Here is a 20,836-nt window from a genome sequence, read left to right on the forward strand (position 1 = left end):
AAAGTAGAAAGAGAAACGACAAAAATAACCCGTAACGTAAACGATTACCAGACAGCATTATTTAAGCCGCGTCCAGACTTGTATCAGATCACCGTATCGTATCATGATATTTTCTTATCAAAATACGGAAATGTTGGTTATAATGATACGCCAAAGCCTTGTTTTCAATCCGTATTCATATCCCGTATCTTACAGATCGAAAACAATAATTAAGGCCTTGGCATATCATTATAACTAACATTTCCGTATTTTGATAAGAAAATATTATAATACGATATACGGTGATACGATAAAAATCTGGACCCGGCTTTAAAGATGTCTTTAAGACGTCTTATTTTATGTCTTATATCCGGATTTCAACATGCGTGCTATCTGGGTTTGTAGTTAACGTTTTCTTGAAAATGATGACATTATTAGCATATGCGTGCCGTTATATATCGAAGAACTACAATCTTATCTAATATCAACATAACGTTTCGTTTACAGACAGCTCCGTGTCTTAACTTCAACCGTTGTTCTGCATGTCATGCTATCAACACGTGACCGATACATATTAATGTCTTCAACGCACTAGCAATTATGTTAATGACTATAGAAAAATAAGTAAACACGCGCGAGTTCTCGCACATACGAGTTTGTAGCTGCAGTATACATATATGTAGAATGACCTAATTTCTGCCATGAAGATATTTATAATTTTTTCAAGAATTTCTAAAAAATTATACATTATGTACATACTTGATCATAAAAACGCATTAATTTGTGTCAGTATAATATACATCAAAGAATTACGACAATACCGAGAAAAGTTTATTATCGGAATTAATATCGAAAAATCAATACTGCGTCGCACTCGGCTTTTATAAGAGAATTACGTAATTGATAGGACAATGGAACAGGCGCATTTTATGAGTTGCGAGAAGAAAAAACGAGGCAGGCAATCTTCAAAATAATTTATTAAAAATGTCGCATATATTCGTTATACTTCGAGTCGGTAGTCGGCAATGGTACAATTAGTAACTATATGCATATCGCGTGAGCATGTTTTTCGGAGGGTCAATTAAAATTTACGTCTGGCAGGTGATCGGTCGTTATTGTTTTTATTTTATCGTGGAATAAATTAACGGGACTGTGTGTGTATATACATATATACGTATATGTATATTTATATAATAAGTGACACCGCGAGTCATCGAAGTTCCACGTGACACGAAATCCGCATCGCCAATCTATTTACGCTCTTGCATACTTCTGCGGAATGCAAAGGCGTTTTTGTCAGCGAATTGTCTAACGCTGCGATCGGATTCTAGTGACGTCGTATGACGCATTCACTTCCGTCAGAGACGGCCACTTCGTCCGTAAATAAATCATGACGGGCTCATGATTCATGCGCAGGTCGCTGCCTCCTCGGACTGATTTCGCTCTGATCCGATTTAACGCGAACAACGATCGTCGTCCGATTGCACAATGGACTTTACGTTTTCTTTCTGACGGCAAGTAAATTATATACTTATCCCGAAAGAATGGAAGAAAATCACGGAAAATGGATAAAAATCCGTCCCTTGAATCTACGGTCTTATATATATATATATATATATATATATATATATATATATATATATATATATATATATATATATGATATAGGTATGAGAAAAAAGCGTTGGAATTACTAAAATAAATCTATTTTTTAATTTTCTAAATAACTGTTGTTGTTTTATTTTAATTAACAAATTAGTTATATATGTATATCAATTATAAAAATTAATTGTGTGTATATGTATAATAAGACATGGTTAACACAAGCTTCTCGACAATTTTAACGTACAGTCGTGTCGTTACATTTAAATAAAGCCATCGACGTTTGTTTACCGCAATTCGTGTCACAGTCTTCAAATAGAGCGATTACAAATGTATTAATGACGTGTGCGTTTATGCATGGCCTGGCAAGATCGCGTGCATGCGTGGGTGTGTATATGTGTGTGTGCCTTTATGTTATTGTCAGATTTCTTGCTGACTTTGCGCTCACCATAATCTAATAATGACCGAGAGGAGGAATTTAAAATACATTTGCTTTTACACGAAATACGTAAGATTTGTATAATTAGTTTAAAAATTATTCTCACATTCCTCAGAATTTTTCTTTAAACGTTCCAAAGCGGCAGATAAACAAGAGATATATTCAAAATTTCAAGATATTAATATATCTTTAACATATAAAATTTATTCCAGGAAGCGTACGCATGATTTTTCCTAAAACGCGTGTTTTATCGCCGATCGAGCGTGCCTGTCTGTCGCGAAAAAGCTTTCGTATGAAAAATCAGGGTTATCGAGATCCGAGTTGGTGTACACGATTCCATGCGTTCGGTTCGGATTCTGGGTTTCATATATATACTCATTCTCTCGCGAATTGAGTTTTAAAAAAACGAATCTCGAGGCACGATCATCGGACCGGCATGGCACGGCAGTCGATCGAGCGCGATGCAATTGAGGGCGAACGTAGAACAGATTTACTCCCGGTGAGCAATCTCGCTTAAGGAGCATAATCGAATCGCTCCGTAGAATTTTTGAAAAAGAATTCCGCAGAATGCGCTTTTCTCACAAATAAGCGCGGCGACCTCGTCGCTGTAAAGTACATAGATACATCGTTATTTGTGAACCTGTCTTGAAATACGTGAATGATTGATATCGCAACGACCCAAAGGAAAATATCTCCCGGCGTTATGTGGAATGATAGTAGATGATATGAAAATTGAGTTTGCAGAAACAGTTTGTGCCATTCGTCTTTGTAGCGCGATACAACAGAACTGTCAAGATCCGCAAAGATATAGGTATTTTCGAGAACGCGTTACGTGAAAGCTGACTCGATCGATTCTTTGATTCGAACGCGTTAATTTGCGTAATTATTTCGAATTGCGACCGAATTTTTATTTTTACTTTCTCATCTGTAAGTTTACGGAGATTATCGGATAACTGTCTAGTATATCAATCATTAGTAGAGTGCGTATGTATATCGTACTTTTACGAAATAAGAGGTGTATTATCATAAAAATCCCGATGCGCAAAGGCATCGATATCGTTTTATTGACAGCAACGACTAACACAAACCTCTGTTTTTCATGAAAAAAAATGACAGAATGAGGCGATTACTTAATTATATTACGTACGGGATTTATCGCGAAGTACCTAGACGTCCGAGATGATAAGTGTCGAATCCTCGGCAGCGTTTCGGCAGCGTAGAATTTATACGCACATGCAATCACGCGAATTCTCCGTCTCGATGCAAACATTTGTTCATTTTTCGTGTAATAACCGCGCAGGTAGTGCACGAGATAACGGCACTTCGTAACAAACACGCGACTGTCACCGATTGTTTGTCTATTGCGTAACGAAAGTGTGCCAGCTTCTTTTTCGCTTGACACTGGTTCATTCTTATCTCAATTTGATACAACACTTCTCATTCGCTTATCTAACTTGGAACTGATTCCTTTGGAACTTTAACGATAGGATCGTAATTAAGATAATGAGAGTCATTGCACTTTATTCTGTTATAATAGCTCGAATGAATAATCGCCGTCAGTTTCCTGGAAACGTTAAACAAGCGACGCCGCGACGGTAAGAATTGTAAGAAAAGCGAAGGAGAAGTGAACGTATAACGCGCGGTGGCTGAAAGTCTTTACAGTACCTATACCTCAACATTCAGGTGTCTCACCACCAAAGTTAATTTTCTTTTCTAATAGTATACGCAAGTTATATTTATTTTGCTAGGCGAAACTTTAAATGCCCCAACTCTCTCCTTCTGCAAATTTTGCCCTATATTCTGTATGATTACTTTATCGTGGCTCTATAACAACATTAAACGCCATGAAATCTTGATGGTCACCAGCAATCAAAATCGAGAGCTAATAGCACGGACAAAGGTGCGCGAAGATCTCGGAAAGTAAGACTTTGCCCGCGTGTGGCAAATTTGACAATCGACAGTTCGATCGTTTGCGTCTCTCATAATCGCAGCCGCGGATATGATTTTTACACCTTTAATAATAATGCCTAAAAAAAAGGGAATCGTCTCTCTAGATTCTAGATAATTTACTTTACTGGTTTACATTGTGATCTAGAATCCCTTTAATTCGTACGATTACGCTTATTTACAATCGAAACACGAGCCGAAAGAATTGGCCGATAATCGTAAATTTGTCTTACATTGACCATACCGATCATTTACGTAACCATTATTGATATTTACATAGGTGAAGCGACATGGCGGTATCCTTCTAAGCTGGAGAATTGTATCTTGAGGGCTACCGCCGTTATCATCCGCAGTTATCATCTTCGAGGATAAAGCACGTGGAAGTATGTGCGAGGCAGTACGTTTCTGCACTTGCGTTTGAAACGTGACACGTAAACGAGGCTAATTTGCGTCTATGGAGATTCATTTCGGATCAAAGTTCTCTAGTTCTCTCTGAATAATTATTGGATCGATGCGTATAAAATTCGGATTTTATGTCAAAATCCGCCGATTTTCAAATAATTTTCTAGAAAACAAGTGTAAATATACCTATGTATAATTGAAAAATTTAATAATGTTTTTCACGTTTCTTAAAATGATATATATTTCATATAAGTATTTTTATAAATTTATTATATTATAAAAAAATAAAAAGTATTTTTGAAACTTAAAGCATATTTTTATAAACAGATCCTATCAGACAAACGTGACACGTAATATATCACATTCATTTCATAGGCTACGTTTACACCCAGCGACCTGATCGCGGCCTGACCTATATTGTGACCCGAAGTAGGTCTAGTCATCATTCGTTTACACCGAAAGAAACCTAAAAATTGACGGGATCGTATTTGGGATCGCCCTGAATTACAGCGAATCCGAACAAGCAAATGAAGCTTTTAGGACGCGTCGCGCTTGATCGCGCGTTTACATCGCAAATGATAACGGCCGATTTCAGGTCGGGTCACTAAAATACGCGGTCTGATCTGAAGCCAGGTCCGGTCGTCTATCAACTGTTTACAGCAGGCGGGCTAAATAATTTAGGTCGAATTTGAGGTACAGGCCGCGGCCTAATTTCAGAGTGTAAACGTAGCCATAGTCCGATGTTTTAAATCCATTGTTTTGTACGCAACAATCCAATAAGAGAGATTCGTTTATATTGAAAACAGTGTAAACTCAATTTATAAAAAATATTAAAACCGAACTGTCGCGTTGATTTATGCTCGTATTTCTTTTTTTTTCTAAATTTGTGGTGCGTCAAAACTGAGTTTACATTATTTTTAAAATAAGCGACTAGTTAAATCTGTGGCGACGTCGAATTAACTAGGCTTCATAATATATGTATGTTTAAAAAGTTATTCATATTTCACTTCTGGCGTGGTTGTCTTACGCATGAGTAAAATGTCGCGTTTCTGAGAGACGCTACGCGTCTCATTTAGTCACAACTTCTCATTCTACATTAAAATCTTATTTAATTCTTAGACCGAAGTTTCATTCTGTCATTTCTGTTTTAAGTGACAAAGATTAAACATCGACTATCTCTCGCGAAGTTTCAGTAAGCAATTATGCAATTGTCTCCTCAATCGTCTTTAAAATTTTTAAGGGTTACTCTTTAAACTTTTATTCCTTCCGTTTGAATAAAGTCTATACGTTTAGATAAAATGTGTGAATATACTCTCGAGAGTTCAGTAGCAGCTCCACAGCGAATTAACAACTTCTCACGAAAAATGTCGTTTTATCAATAAAATCGAGTAATGTCTAATCGATATAGCGATATTTTTTGTTTCGCTGATTAATGCTTCGGTCAACATTTGTACGCGAGATGTTTAATTACGCGCGTCGCGATAATAAAATCGCTCTATCAAGATAATGGCAATGCGGGTGTCAAAAGTCACGATTCACGCGTTCGTATGTGAACAGCGGCGATAATATACAATGCAGGAGTGCGTCACCTGATCGCAGTAAACGTAAACTTTTATTATCCTGGGACGTACGAACGCGGCGGTTTTCGAAGGCAGTATTAGGTACGCGGTGACATATTTTCTATAAGTCATTGTTTTTTCCTTCGCGCCCGATGTGGCACAATCGGAAATATTTCATCATTGATCTCGTAATGTCTAGACGCAGTTGTGAAATTTTTATGGAACGTTTTTTTTATTGGCGCTGTAAAGGTGATATAATTAAATCGCCATCGTTATCGAAATAGATTTTTCTTTCGCGCTGCCGATGCCGTCTTGCAGCAATTTCGCGATTAGAAAATGTCAGAGCGTATTACGTTACTTTTAAAAGGAGGTCACCGCTTGCGTTTTGCAGAATAATTATTTTTAGTTTTACATTCTCTCTCTCTCTCTCTCTCTCTCTCTCTCTCTCTCTCTCTCTCTCTCTCTCTCTCTCTCTCTCTCTCTCGGAGAATTAATGCCGTTTTCATAAATGGGTGCTGATGAATCGTATTCGTGCGTGCAAGTATTCAGAGTGCAGTTAATTACGTGCTATTATATATTAGGATTCCGTGAATTAATTTGCTCGTGTCAGGAACGATTAATGTAATTAAAAAGGAAAACCTTCAACGACCTATTTTTGGAAAAATTTCTCTCCGGCCAGCCGTGGAACAATCAGCGGAGTTAGTTGTGTATCTGGGTCATGGCTTTAAAGCCGATATCGTAGCATCGAGGGGATGCAACCACGTGACTTTAAATTATGGAAGAAGTTATTATTGTAGATTGTACAAAATAGAGAACGAGGAAATTTTATTCTTCTAATTTAAGTCGTACAGATCGTGTATTTCTGGTATCTTTTAATGAGCAAAGATATATTTCTCTTTGTTTCGGAAATTCACCGACATATAAATAGACGATCGATTTTTAATTGTCGTCTCTCGTAAAAGAGATAGATTTTACGCGTGGCAGTGTATAGATTCTGATGACAGAAGAAAACTATGTAAATAATCAGTCTTTGATTCTCTGCTCGTGAATCAGTCATATTAATTAGAATTTCGATAATTTAATTACCTGAGAGACGTACCCGCTCAATTGCATTGTGTAAAAGGCGAATACGTCACTGGCAGGCCGAGTATTAATTAAACAATACCTTGGTCCCAAGTAAATGAAAACTTTTAGAGATAATTAGAACGATATATATCATGACACGAGCAAGAAGCTTTTCCAATCGTCGGAAAATATTTATTTTCTCATAAATTCAGTTGCACTTTATGGCATCACTTTTTTTACTTGACTTTAATGAAACTTTTAATGAAACTTTTCCGCGATAGTGTGACGTTTCATGTTCTAATACAGAGCCAGTTAGTTATTACTCAGCCATTTCATAACGTAATGGGAGGATTAAAGTGACGAAGGATTAAAGTACGAATGTGTAGGTATATAAACGAAAGAGATAATGAAACCGTGACCTCCTTTTCGAAAAAAACTTATATTACTTGCTTCGCTTCTTCGTGATTGAACACAAGATTGTAGTTAACTGAAGGTACGCTCGCTCGTGACGTGCGTTGCATGCGTTGTTTCTCATCGTCCGACTAATCCGCAGCGTTATCACTTAAAGCGTATAGCGCGATAAATCTTATCTACCCGCAGAACGTCGACGGGTACGGAACTTCTGTATGTAACGCACGCGTTTCCGGCGTTTCGTGGAACAAGAATGAAGTGAAATTCGCTCCATCGAGTCCGCATCGGCGATTGTCTGCGTTCAATGTTTCTTTTCGCGACGGGCTTAAAAATAATACATTGCGCGCTTGGAATCGGTTTGTCTCACATCTGTCGGTTATATGCGTTAATTATTGTTGCGTGTATACTCGCAGATAACGAGAGAACAGTTGGCGGTATTCCCGGTTAGCTGATGATATCAGCATGCGATATCAGCACGCTGCATTTCTCTTCGTTAATTCGTCTTAAGCTTCCGTTATCCTTCGCTCTATTTCGGATGCACTCGGTTTCGAGAGGATTCTACCGTGAATTTTCGAAATTCTATGCTTATCGAGTAGTAAAGCGGCAAGATGTGAACTTCCGCTCGCAATATCAATACGCGGCGTCGTGCAATATGCGAAAAAGCCATTGTTGTTTATAAAGGAGTAATTTATTCTACTTTTTTCACTTCCTTGATTATATTATTTAATCAGAAATTTAAAAGAAATTCTTTTCATTTCTTTTTTAGTGTTTTTTTTCTGTCAAGAAGTAACTATTTCATGTCTCACCGGTTAATAAGAAGTAGTGGCTCCTACGAGACTCCTGCAAATTTTATCAATACAGATAATACGCAAGCCATGTCGCGTTGAAAGTTTCACGTGTCGAAGCTGTAAAGTTTTATCGCTTGATACTATGTTAGAATATAATTAAAATATATAGATTTGATATTGATTACACCTCGGGATCTAGAATTGTTTAAAACAGTGCTTCTCGTGCGACTACATTTACAGTTTCCTCAGCGCGAGAATCGTAATTTCAGCTTTAATTAATAATGCAGGCGAAATATAGACGAAGCTCTCTCGTACGTCACGTCGCCTCTGAATTCGCTGATTAAAATTAAATGCTTGGATGACAACGACAGTCGTTTAGTCGTAAGAAAAGTTGCAGATTGTTAAATTAATATAAATTAAAAAACGAAAATGTGCTCGACAGTTGAAACGTGCGAGCGGAAGCACACACATCGTTATTTGATACAAATAGATAAATAATCGATTATGTACAAGTATGAACAAGGTGTACAAGCCGTGGCGGTGACGTCGGTGTGCTCGCATGCATGTTTAAGGTGACCCGACAGGTATAAACCACCCTCGACCACTCGTTTCGCTCTATCTCGCTAAACTTTCGCGCGCGCGCGCGCGCGCCATTCCCGCGCTATTATCGTTGAAAATATAGCGAGAGGAAGGAAGTGGCCTCTCAAAATGTTGACACGAGTGTTCAACGGCCGTCGGTGGACGCCGCCGTTCGCCCGGCGTAACAATAATGTCGGAGCACAGCTCCGAGGAAAACAGCATTTATATATTATCACATAATTTCAGGCTACTGAAGTCTACATATTATCCACCGCTCCTCCCTCCATCCGGTGGAATCGCTAAAATGAATAATTAAGTCGCCTAAAAGTCGGCTATCGCTTTAAACTTGGTCAGTATCTCTAGCTGAAATTCTTCCTCGTCGGCTGAGGCCGCGTCTCGACGTGAGCTCGCTTTCCCAACACACATTCCCAACTCAGAATTTTCGGGATTTTTTTTCTACTCGATCAATTGGATCAGCGAAATTCTCTCCTTTGCAATATGCACTTGCTCACGTCGAAACGCAACCTGAGCTCAATGCAGACGTCCGAAAGAAGTCTGCGGCCATGATACGAAAAGGAAACGCTTGTGATTACCGTACCGTGCGTCCGGTACGTTTCACCACGTTTTTTTTTTTTTTTTTTACAAAGTAATAACAATTAGCGCAATAAAATGGTCTGTCGTAAACCGATCGGATCCTATGAACACATGTAACTGCAATACATTTGTATGACGCATGTAAATGTAATATTCTCGAAATTTGTATTCGCTGTCGGCGAGGTATAATCGACTACTTTTGGCAGTAAACGAGGGGTGGTAACGTTGAAGTTTCTTGCGTCACCACGGCCGCAATATAGTACGTCACATTGCATTAAATATTTAACATCCCTTCTCGATCGACGTCTTGATTTATCTATAGTAACGTTGCGACGACTTGAAGCGCGACATGCGCGTCGGCCATCCTGAATCATCTATCTTACAGACAATCTCTCTGTGCGAGTACGTTACGCGCGTCCAGAAAGGAAAAAAGTAAAGTATGGAGCACGAGACGGGAGTTCGCTCGGCTCTAAAATTGCTTGTCTACTCTTATTTCTCAAGAAGAACTAACATTTTTGTAGTTACTAACACGTTGCGCGCGACGCTCGATGTCTCGGATTTCCGAACGAGGCGTTTCTTAATTAATCGAGACGTGTCAATCGGACCGACGTGGCGCCTTGGCGAATTAACGTCGTCGAAATGCGAAAACTCGTTCGAGCGTTATCTCAATAACGTTCGCGAGACGTGTGTCGTGTCAGTCATGTGATATCAAATATAAACACTTTGTATGTCTGTTAACGGGACAAAAGTATGCGGTTCTCTAGATGATATTGGTAAATAAGATAAGGTGATACTGCGCTAGTTTCATCAACATCTGTTAATTACCGTCTTTATAATCGAATCAGAGGTGCACCGAACTTAACCGTTAAAACGCGGTTGAGGTCAACGCGGTGTTGATGAAACTGGCTTATAATAACTTGCTATAATTCGCTAACAACGCATTATCGATCTGCTAAGCCTTCCTCCCCCTCCCCCTTTCCTCCCGTCGCATCGTTTACTTTATAGCGTTCTCGACATTGCGCCAAAAAACGTGCCGATCCCTTACTACGTAATCTTTCAGTCGCGCTAATCGTCCAAGTTCAATCAAGGCGCAGCGTCGTTCGATCGTCACTGAGCCATTCTACCATAATAGCGACATACTACTAGGATTTTATTACTTATTGTCCTCGTTAAAGTAGTTCGCACTTTAATTATGTAGCTTACGTTACGTGATTCTCTGTCTCCCTCTTTCTCTCCCTCTCTTTTTTTCTCCTCGTTTCGAGATGACTTTCGGACAGCTCGACGGGGAATCATTAAAACTTTCGCGTTGGATCCGGGATGGGACGTGTAACGGTACTTGGAGAAGTAATAAGGCTTCGCGCGCGAGAATAATAAGATCTTGCACGCGAAGATAACGAAAGTATGATCGGAACTCGGGAATTTCCGCCGGGACTCGCCGGGTATCGCGGCAGTGATTATTTCGATGTCTGCGAAGGGTGGATCGAGGCTTCGGCAAGAACTCGATCGCGCGTCTGCTGCGTGATGTACAAACTTCACACGTCCGTTAAAAATTGACGATCAGAAACGAGTATCTCGGATACTTCAAATTCAAAAACTTTTTTTTGTTTTAATTATTTAAAAGTTACAAAACAAGTCAGTCTCTTGAAATGAGAAAACTTGTGATTGGCAGTATATCGTTAGAAATTTATTATTTAAAAAATATATAGATGTAGACGACTGTGTGCGTGCCGCGTGATTGATTGATCAATGAAAAGTTACGCATCGTAAAAACATTTTACGCCACGTCGCCGGATTAATCCGCCGTTACACGTTTTAACTTCGCGCTATTGTGGCTCCGACGTAGGACACCATCGAACAACTTACAATCCTAAGCACGTTCCCATTCGCTGCTTTACAATTCACGACGTTCCCTGTAATCAGATCGCCCGACTCTCTCCTCCAACTCACCCGTCATTATTCCCTGAATTTAAAACGATGAGACCCACCTCTCTCTCGACGAGACCAGAACAACCTACCGGGAACAACGAAAAGAAAAGGCGTTCTCTCCTGCACTCGCCCGAGTCATCGAGCATCGAACGCGATTCTCCGATCATAGATGAGCTCCGGTTTTCCCACCTAACGTCCCGAATCTCTTGCACACGACAGTTCTGCGCGTTACGCGGAAGCAGTACCGCGGATCCTCCGGCGGCGGCCGGCCCGGCGGCGACTTCTTCAGGAGAGCAGGGCCGAGCAGAGTCTGACCGCTGATCTGCAACGGAGGAGCCGTGCCGGTAGCCGTGCCGACGACGACGACGACGACGTGGACGACGGCGATCGTCACACAGTGGTGACCCGGTCGACCTCGACGTAACGCACAGAACTGTCGCTGTGTCAGCATATCACTTCCTTGCCGTCGATTATCGCCGTCTCGGAGGAGATGCTTTTCAGACGGTGCTGGGATATCGAGCGGCGGCCGCGCCGCCGGCAGGTCCGCCACACGAGGATGCAGACGACGCCGAGGACGGTGAGGATGACGAGCGCGCCCAGGGCCAGTTGCAACGGCGGCAGCTGCAGCAGCACGGAGCAGTGCGTCAGGGCCTCGTCGTAGCCGGACGGACAGTGGGACACCCCGTCGCACCACAGCGAGGCGTTTATGCAGGCGTCCAGCTCCGGGCACCGCTGCTCACAGTCCCGCGTCATTTGCAGGCCCGCCGTTGACGTCACCGACGGTCTGCGGGTCAGACGAAGAAGATCGATATAGAGTACAGAGTTATATTGTTCCGCGCGCTGCGTAATGACGCGGCGGCTTTCTCTCGTCGTCGGGCAACTCCCTCCCTCTCCCGCCTCCCTTCCCCCATGTCCGCTTAATCGAGGACAGGTCGTCGGATATTAATTAAGATGTTTTCCGGAGAGACATTCGAGTGGCGCTCGAACGGTCCTTATACCGTCACGCGCTATTATACCTCCACGGAAGCGCGTCAAGTCTCCCGGCAAGCTTGGATTTATCGAGAAAAGGAAGATTTGCTGTTATTCTTATTAAGGTTTAGCAACATCTTAATTTTAACTTATCTTCATTCTCTCGATAGTTTATACAACGTTTCGTAGAATTTCCCAGTAGCGTCTTATTGTCTGTTTTTCCTCAGGGACTTTGAGTTATCAATTATCAAGAGCATTTGCAGCGAGCTAAACGTTGTAAAACTTTAGCTACATTTCGTGTATAGTGAGTTGGCAAAGGGATCTTTGCAACTTTCAGGGAGAGAGATGCAGATACAGCCACGCGCGCGCGAATCTATTAAGACAATCTTCGTTTATACGAGATTAATTATTCCGCGCAAGAGATTGCGAAAGTTATAGATAAATTACGGCCAAGTTTAATGAAGGGTTCGTTTTTTCTTTTTCCTTTTCTTTTTCAGGGAGGTCGCGTTCATAAAGACTCTATTAATTACGGTCTTTGTCGTGCTCGCTATCGAGAGCACTTAGTTCACCTGCAGTAATACTCGTAATTGACATTAATATATCAAACTCTTTATTTTATACCTTTCCATTCTTCGACATTTTATCCGTGGAAATGTTGCTATTACGAACCTTCTGGTGAGCTCGAGCCACGTGACCGTGTAGGAAGCCGGTTCTTTCACGATGAACTCGATGGCGATGGTCCTGATCGGATCCTGTCCCGGCGCGAGGATCATCGCGTTGCTGCTGACGGCCCAACCGTCGCTGAACACCTCCACCACATGGTGCCTCGAGTCAGCAGGTGGTTTCGGGCACACCGACACGTGAATCGCGCCGCCCGTGTGCACGATGATGCGATTCTTGGTCGCGCACTTGGTGCTGTTCGACACGATTATACCGTCCATTTTCACGTATAAGTATTGTCCCGGGCCGGGATCGATCAGCCACGGCTGGTTCTCGCAGTTTTTCTGGCGACGAGGAAAAACATTAAGATTGAAATATAACGTGGATAAATAATTATTTAAAAGTGAACCATTAGAAACTGCAATCTAGAATATGTCTCATTATTTCTTTCGACGTTTTTAAAAAACTGAAATAGAGTAATTTATATATATATATAGAAAAATTATTCTTTCAAGCGTGACTGGAAACCAAACTATGTTGCTTGGCTTATTAAAAATATGTCCCGTGTATTGAGAAATGGATCCTTTCGAACATAATTTATCTCTGTCCAAATTCTTTATCTTTAAGATCGACGGATATAAATGATTTTAGACAACAGTTCTTAACGGTCCCGCGTACAAAGTTTCTCACGTTTACCTCGTCATCGTCGGCCGGTGGCGTGTATTTAATTTCGCCAGACGGCCCCCTGACCCTACGTTTCTGCATGCAAGGCGTCGTCTTGACAAAGTCCCAGGTGCCCTCGAAGAAGAGATTGTTGTAATCATCCAAGGCGTCCATAGATAGAACGGTGAAATGTACCTCGGCGATATTGGAGGTAGATTTGATATTGATGGGTAGCGATCGATTCGAGCAGAGACAATCTCGCTGAATTGGCGATGCGTTTGGCCACGGTAAATCGAGCACCTGTAAACAGACGACGGAGAAATGCTTCTGACCGTCTTAATCCTCGAAATAGTACTTTTAATTTATCGCTCTTTTTTTTAATCAATATGTTTCGCGGCCGAAGAAACGATTCTCGATAAACATCTCGTGCTTATTTCTGGATAATGCCTCGCAATTGTTGAATGAAAATGTTCGTGCTTTGGATACCTATTCTTCAAAATAAAATCTCGAATAAATCGTACTACCTACTATTGAATTGTGATTCTGAAACCGTGAAATCCGTCAATCTCGTATCCGCGTTATTAAATATCGAGTCAATAAGGCAGATCGCGGCACACGCCCGTGAGTCTGATTCGCGTCGATATTGACTACTTAGAAACTTGGAAGCCTGTCGGTTTACTTCGGTCTACCGTGTTTGGATTCGGAGATTGCTGATACTTGCTATCGCAAAGCCACCGTTAATTACTCCATCAAAGCCACCTGTTAGTACTTCTATATAACTTCTATTGTATCTGTAAGTTATATCACTGATAACTTCCCAACTTGGTCTTTCCAAGATAATTCGTAGCTCACACAAATGTGTTCAATGTGATATAAAAATTCCCCTTTCCTTTTTATATGTACGTTCTCAAATTTTGTAGATTCAAGCAAAAATAATATAAATAAATAAATTATATATAACGATTTTATGACGTATGTCGATAGCAAATTTAATTTTCGCACGAGGAATCGTTTGACAATAGGTTTGACGCAGGACTAATTGTGTGACTGCCAGAAGTTTCAATTATACACACCTTAACCGAGAAGTTCTTGGAGTCGATGCAGAGCAGCCTATTGAAATCGGAGTTGCCAACGCTGCGGCAGGTGCGATTCCCATTGAGGAGCTTGTTGAACCTCAGTTTCACCACCTCGTCGTGCTCTCCTTCGAAGCGATACACGCAGCTGCAAAACCAGTTTGGGCCTGCACTTTCAGTACTTAATCGAATCTGCACGCCTTGCCGGCCAGGCAAAGGAGCCGGCGCCGGCGTTCGGTAATCGATACTGCAGGAAGATTACGAGGAGCATCGAAGGTTGGACGCTCGACGCTCGTTAATCGGAAAGCGGCCAAAGTGATTCTAGGGGTGGATCATGGCAACGTATAACCACCATTACCGTGTTCCCGGTCTCTTTTCGGATATCCGCGCGGTTGGATTATCTCGCCAGAGAACATTCCTGCCTTTTCATTACTTAGATGGGAAATGTCTCTCTTGGCGAATGCAAATAGTAGTAAAAAAATTGAACTAAATCGATTTTTCTTGTCTATTTATCAACGAATACGGAGATGATTTAATCGCTTAGTGAATTAGTATTTATTTGGATAAAATTTAGGAAACTTGGTCATACATTTATCTTGTATATAGTATTGCATTTTTTGCAGTTGATTTAGCGCGATACAGCATTATTCTACAGCATTGTGTAGCAAAATGATAAAGTTAAAAACACAGCTGTGTGTTACCAAATGTTACGACAGAAATTCTGATTTGCTGGCAGGAAGATTCCGGTTTAACGGCGTGAAGTTCATTTTACGATTGTCGTAAAGCCGTAGTCTAACTGATATTTTATCGGAATTGTGGAAGATTCGATCCTGCGGATAGTAATAAAAGGACGCGCGCGATAGTACCATATGAAGGCTGTCAAAGACGGGGTATATGTTCGTTCGATAGATGCGCACTCCGTGCCGTACTGCACACATCTCGGTGAGATGCATTTGAACGACGTATGTACAATAAAGATTTCGCGGAAGAATGCTCGGGATTTGAGAAATAATTAAAATACGTGACAGTCACAGTGGAAATCAGGAAAACAGGATGCACCGTTAAATTCATAGTGTCAAATTATACTCAATTTGAGTCATTTTAACCATTCCTATAAGTTGTCACTGCTTCTACTCAATATGTCGTTAATTTAACTAAACCAATGGAGTTAAAATAGTACTGATTTGTTAAAATAGTAAATTTTGACACACATGCTAGTTAAAAATAACCAAATGTTATTAACTCAAGGCATTGGTTTAAATATTATCTTTTAATATTTAACAGTATATGGCAAAAATATCATACGTAATTCTTTCATAATGAGAGTAGCCGATACAAGTGATAAAGCTTATGGTGTTTGCACATCGTGCACGTTTTCAATTGCCGTTTAGCGTGCGGCATATATGCCGCGTTCTGATCTCATTTCAAGTTCCGCAATATGCTATTTGACGATCGCGAAAAGAAGATATGGAAGAATAGTATGTTTTACGATGAACCGATCTACACAATGTTTGTTAATGATAGGCCGCCACGAATTGACGAATAATAACGAGTTGACGATGCCATAATCGCGTCATTATATCGTTGCATTAGCTTTCACGACGACATTCCGTAACGATACGATCCCATCGTAGACGATAAACTGTCGTAATATCGAACTGTCATTATAACACTATCAGCGAATGGTCAATTATAATAAATGATATTGTATCGATCGATGTAGCTATTACACAATTATAAATTTTATCATAAATTTCAAGATGTGAGATCACGTTGTTGGTCCAAGTACCGAAGTTAATCGGAAATCTCGAACAGCAATGCACATTTTCGATAAGAAAATCCAAGACGCCAGAATGTCCTTCCCTCTTAGAGATATCTCTAATTTGCTGTCGTAATAGCCATATAGCATACGGCTATTATGCCGTATTCTTACCTTATATTCTTCGACCCTCCACGACCGTACAGGAATATGTCGCGTGGTCCTTGGAATTTACGATCTGAATAATGGTCTCGATTCCGACTATAGAAAATGCGGGAGCACGGTCCGCTGCCATAAGGATCGCCGTCCTGGTGAAGATCGACGAATTCGTACAGAGCGCGAAAGTTTACGGGTCTGGAAGAAAACCGTAACGAACTAATTAATTAATGTTAAAGCAAAAGTTTTGAGAAAAGTAGATTCGTTAAATTAAATATATAAAAAACATAAAGCTTTTGTGCATGTATTTATGAGATTCAGTGAAACAAATAGACAAATGATCGCAAGGGAATGTATGTATTAACGTTCCCAGACAACACGCATGTCCAAAAGACATCTTAAAGACATCTTTACGACGTCGACGTCTTTTAGACATGCGTGCTGTCTGAGTCTGGGGTTCGGTGCACTGATGAAGATCGACGAACCCTAGATGGATTGCGAAAGGCGGCGCGGCGGGCCTTGAAGAAAGACGTTGCACCGCCACCGGCATGGGCAGTTGCGGGGATGTTATTACACCGGCTTCGAGCTTATTATAAAGCGTCGTGCGCCGCGTCGATAGGCTTTAGCTCGCGCGGAAAGGATTAACTAGACCGTGCGATGCATCCGCATTGCACGTCACTCACCGTCGGGCTATCACGCTCGAACACCTCGCGTCCACACGCCGATAGGCACGCGCGAGAGGAGAAAAAAGAAGACTTGGAAAAGGGAGGCGGACAACGACATGCGGATACTCCCGACTCGGACGTCGGACGTTCACGCGATAATAAACGGATGTAACGCGTGCGAAATGTGAATCGGAGTGTGTCAGCGGCGAGAACGCCACCGCCGCGCCGATGGAAAAATCGACTGTTAATTATTCATCGGCGAACGCCGATCTGGATCTTTGTGTTCGCGTTGAAGGATCGTCCGTTGGAATTATCGTGCGCGAGCACGACGGAAAACAACAAGGGCGATGCGAATACGCCGCGCCACAAAGACCGATGTAATCGCGGTTTAATTACCATTCAGCAGAGGTTGAACATTTTTACGACGTGCAGTACGTGCACGCGTGGATATCGCGCGTTAATTTCTTTTATTTTTAATAAAAATTCCGCTATTGAATTGGCTTTTAGATTGTCAGCTCTTTTTTTCTCCCCATTTTGTAAATTAATTATCCAAACGCAAAAACTTTCGATGAAGCACACAAAGCATGCTAATTCATTACATTTAGATTAACATCCATGAATGAATACAATTGCGATTGGTACGCAAATATAATACAAGCGCGCCTGAAATTTTTCTTCTTCGCGTTGCAAAAATTCGCGTTTTCTCATGCGCGACACGCGAGTTCATTTGAATAATTTTTATATTTGCGGAGCAACGAATCAAGAGATAAATGTAACACCTTTCGCGAATGGAAGAGAAGATGGAAGAAGAAGAGGAAAAGGAAAAGGAAAAGGAAGATGAGGAGGGATAAAAAGAGCTACGTATAAAATTAAGCAAATGGAATGTGGAGGCCGCCGTCGCCGCGTGTCCCGACATTCCTCTAAATTCCGCTATACTATCTTCCCCGCGCGAGAGAAAGAACGGGAGAGAAAAGGGAGAGAATCCTTCATGAATAATCTATACTGTAGCTAGCGGAGGAGAGCTAGATAGATAGAGAGAGAAAAAGAGAGAGAGCACCACGCGGCGGCGGAACGAATGAAACGTGCTACCGTGGCAGATATTGCGCGTCGTATTTCTATAAAACGTTTCCACATACTTCGCCTGTAACGCTCCGGCGCGGCGCGGTTCGATCCGACGCCGACGGTGTTGTAAGCGAATCGGATGAAACGCGAGATTACGACATGCGCAGGTTCTCAAACGTTTTACTATTCGATACAAATTGTCGTTTTTCCTATCGAGATTTTTCAGGGATATTCATTAATACCCCCCTTTATTTGATCAGGTTCTCGACTAAAACAGAGAGACGTCCAAAGATGCGTTCAGTTACAATCGCGCGCGCGTGCTCTTGTCAATTTTTATTATTTTTCGAATATCTTTTGAAACGTACTCAATGGTAGGAGTATAATAATGATGTTAAAGAATATACATAGGTAATTGTTTGATATGTAGCGAATTAATATAATTTTTCGATTAGCATATTAATACATTGCAATATTTGTCATTTACTTTGTTCACATTTATATATTTGTCACCTAGTTTAAATTTCTAAGGTGCAATTAATTAACGGAATGTAAGCTATGGAAATTGTATAACTTTCCAAATAGGTGTTAAAAGTTTCAACTAGAATATAAACTATATATACCTTAACTCAAACGAACATTAATTTCACTTTTGCTACTTATAGGATATATCTTTAGTTTAGAATTTCGTTGATAATTTAATTGTTCTTTCCATAATAAAATATAGCAGCGCAAGATGTTAATTGTTCTCTATGTTAAGCGATATTAAAAAAGACCTCTACAGAATGTAGTAATAAAAATTAACTTGCCTGAGCGCCGTCGACTCGACCATACGCATCTCTATAGTTAAACTGCTGCCAGAGGAAACAAAGCTCTCCACCAAAGAGCACGGACGACTGGTGTTCTGCAGGATAGCGTGATCGCAGGTCTTCGGTACTTTGTCCTTGCAATATCTCGCTAGCAGTGTGGTATTGCTCGAAGGACGCGCAAGAATGGGTTGAATCGGATCGCCCATTCTTTCAGCGTAACGTTGACGTTCTTTTTCGCTGAAACAAACATTGGATTTCTAGGTCCCTCTTGTAAACACAGAACTCGGTAATCGAGAAAATCATCGAAGCTTGAAAAGTTAATAATAAATAAACAAGAAAGAACAGAGACTGTGATATAATAAAACGAGGTATTTAATACTCGAGGGAAACAAAACAATCTATATTATCTACAATCTGAAAGTGGAGACGATCGACAGACTTCAGTTTTCTTAACATTAAAATAAAATAAAATAAAATAAGATACGTCTGGAAGCGCAGAGAAAAATTAACGGAGCTACCGGGACTTAAACTCGGGATCCTTCGCTCACACGCCTAGCACTTACGCCAGGCTGCTACCCCACGATTGCTCCACTACTACGCTAATTTCTCCGATCCCTCATCAATACTGGCCCTACGGCCCCAAATCTCCTACACGTCTTTCTTAATCATCATTTACCAGGCGACGTCGTTGCATTCCGACAGCGGCATCATCTCGCCGTCCCAGACCATCAGCGTCGTCGAGCAGTCCTCGTCGGTGCTGGACAGACCGGTGCCCACGTGGAACTTGAGGATGGACAGCCAGACGCGGAATTGCGGCTGCGGCGGCCTCGGGGCCGGTCTCCTCCACACGGTGCCGGGTCTCTGCTCCGGGAACTTGGGTAACGGGCGCGGCGGCGTCGGGCTCGGCAGGGTAGGACCGGCGCCGCGAAGATGGTACAAGCAGGTGCTGTTTCTCGGCAGGGAGTGACGGGGCGACGCCAGGATGCCGCCGCCGGTGCCCCTCAGCCAGAACTCGCAGCGCTTATTCTTGGCGTAGGTCGGTGATTCGGCGTCCACGAACGTGACCTGAAAGCCGACGCGACGCGCGTTACCCACGTTGCGTGCATGGTCTCGACGGGGTCGGGCTTCGCCGCGTCGCCGACTCACCCCTCCCACAGTCCCACCGCTCACGGCCGCCGTGCCGGAGGGGTGAGTCCGAATTGCTCGGGCGATCGCGTGTTTGCGCGACTCTATCTGATGCGAATGTATTCGCTGCGGTGTGTCGTTAACCAATTTTGTATGGGATAGCACGAATGTCGGTGATATCGTTGTTTCTGCTCTACGAGCGCCAGCTCGTTGGACTTTATGCGCGATCAACGAGGTAAAATGAGTATCCAAGCGACTCTTGATTTTCGGTAATACAGGGGTAATGATGACTTATCTCAATCTTTCAAAGGTGAGGGTTATTATCGTTAGAAATGTAATAAAATTACCCTTCGTTTGCTTTTTCTCGATACACGTAGAAACTTTGTTCGCTCGTTATTTCTCCAGACAGCGCCATGTCAAAAATCGGAACATAAGACGTCTGAAAAATGTCTGGGGCCTCTTGGTAGATTAATAAATCGATTAGGAATTTTGATACAAAACGCGAATTATTTTCCAAACTTCTGTCTCTCTAATTTATGTTATGTTTACACACCTAAAGCGTTGAACTTTATAGGTGATTAAGTAGAAACGGACGCGTGTTAGACAT

The 20,836-nt window shown here is 41.6% G+C and overlaps 1 protein-coding gene across 3 annotated transcripts in view; it reads right to left on the reverse strand.

Moving 5' to 3' along the window:
- Positions 1 to 938: 938 nt before the first annotated feature.
- LOC139822677 (uncharacterized) overlaps positions 939 to 20,836 on the reverse strand; it is a 190,867-nt gene continuing 170,969 nt past the window's right edge. For all 3 annotated transcript variants that reach the window (XM_071794619.1, XM_071794616.1, XM_071794618.1), the window contains 7 exons: positions 19,781 to 20,169; positions 19,105 to 19,341; positions 16,590 to 16,769; positions 14,657 to 14,804; positions 13,617 to 13,883; positions 12,930 to 13,264; positions 939 to 12,075 (listed from right to left, as the gene is read on the reverse strand). In XM_071794619.1, coding sequence (XP_071650720.1) covers positions 11,736 to 12,075; positions 12,930 to 13,264; positions 13,617 to 13,883; positions 14,657 to 14,804; positions 16,590 to 16,769; positions 19,105 to 19,341; positions 19,781 to 20,169 — 1,896 coding nt within the window. In that variant the 3' untranslated portion in view covers positions 939 to 11,735. The remainder of the gene's footprint in view (positions 12,076 to 12,929; positions 13,265 to 13,616; positions 13,884 to 14,656; positions 14,805 to 16,589; positions 16,770 to 19,104; positions 19,342 to 19,780; positions 20,170 to 20,836) is intronic.

The sequence above is a fragment of the Temnothorax longispinosus genome, chromosome 12, assembly GCF_030848805.1.
Source record: "Temnothorax longispinosus isolate EJ_2023e chromosome 12, Tlon_JGU_v1, whole genome shotgun sequence".
In the NCBI taxonomy this organism is placed as follows: Eukaryota; Metazoa; Arthropoda; class Insecta; order Hymenoptera; family Formicidae; genus Temnothorax; species Temnothorax longispinosus.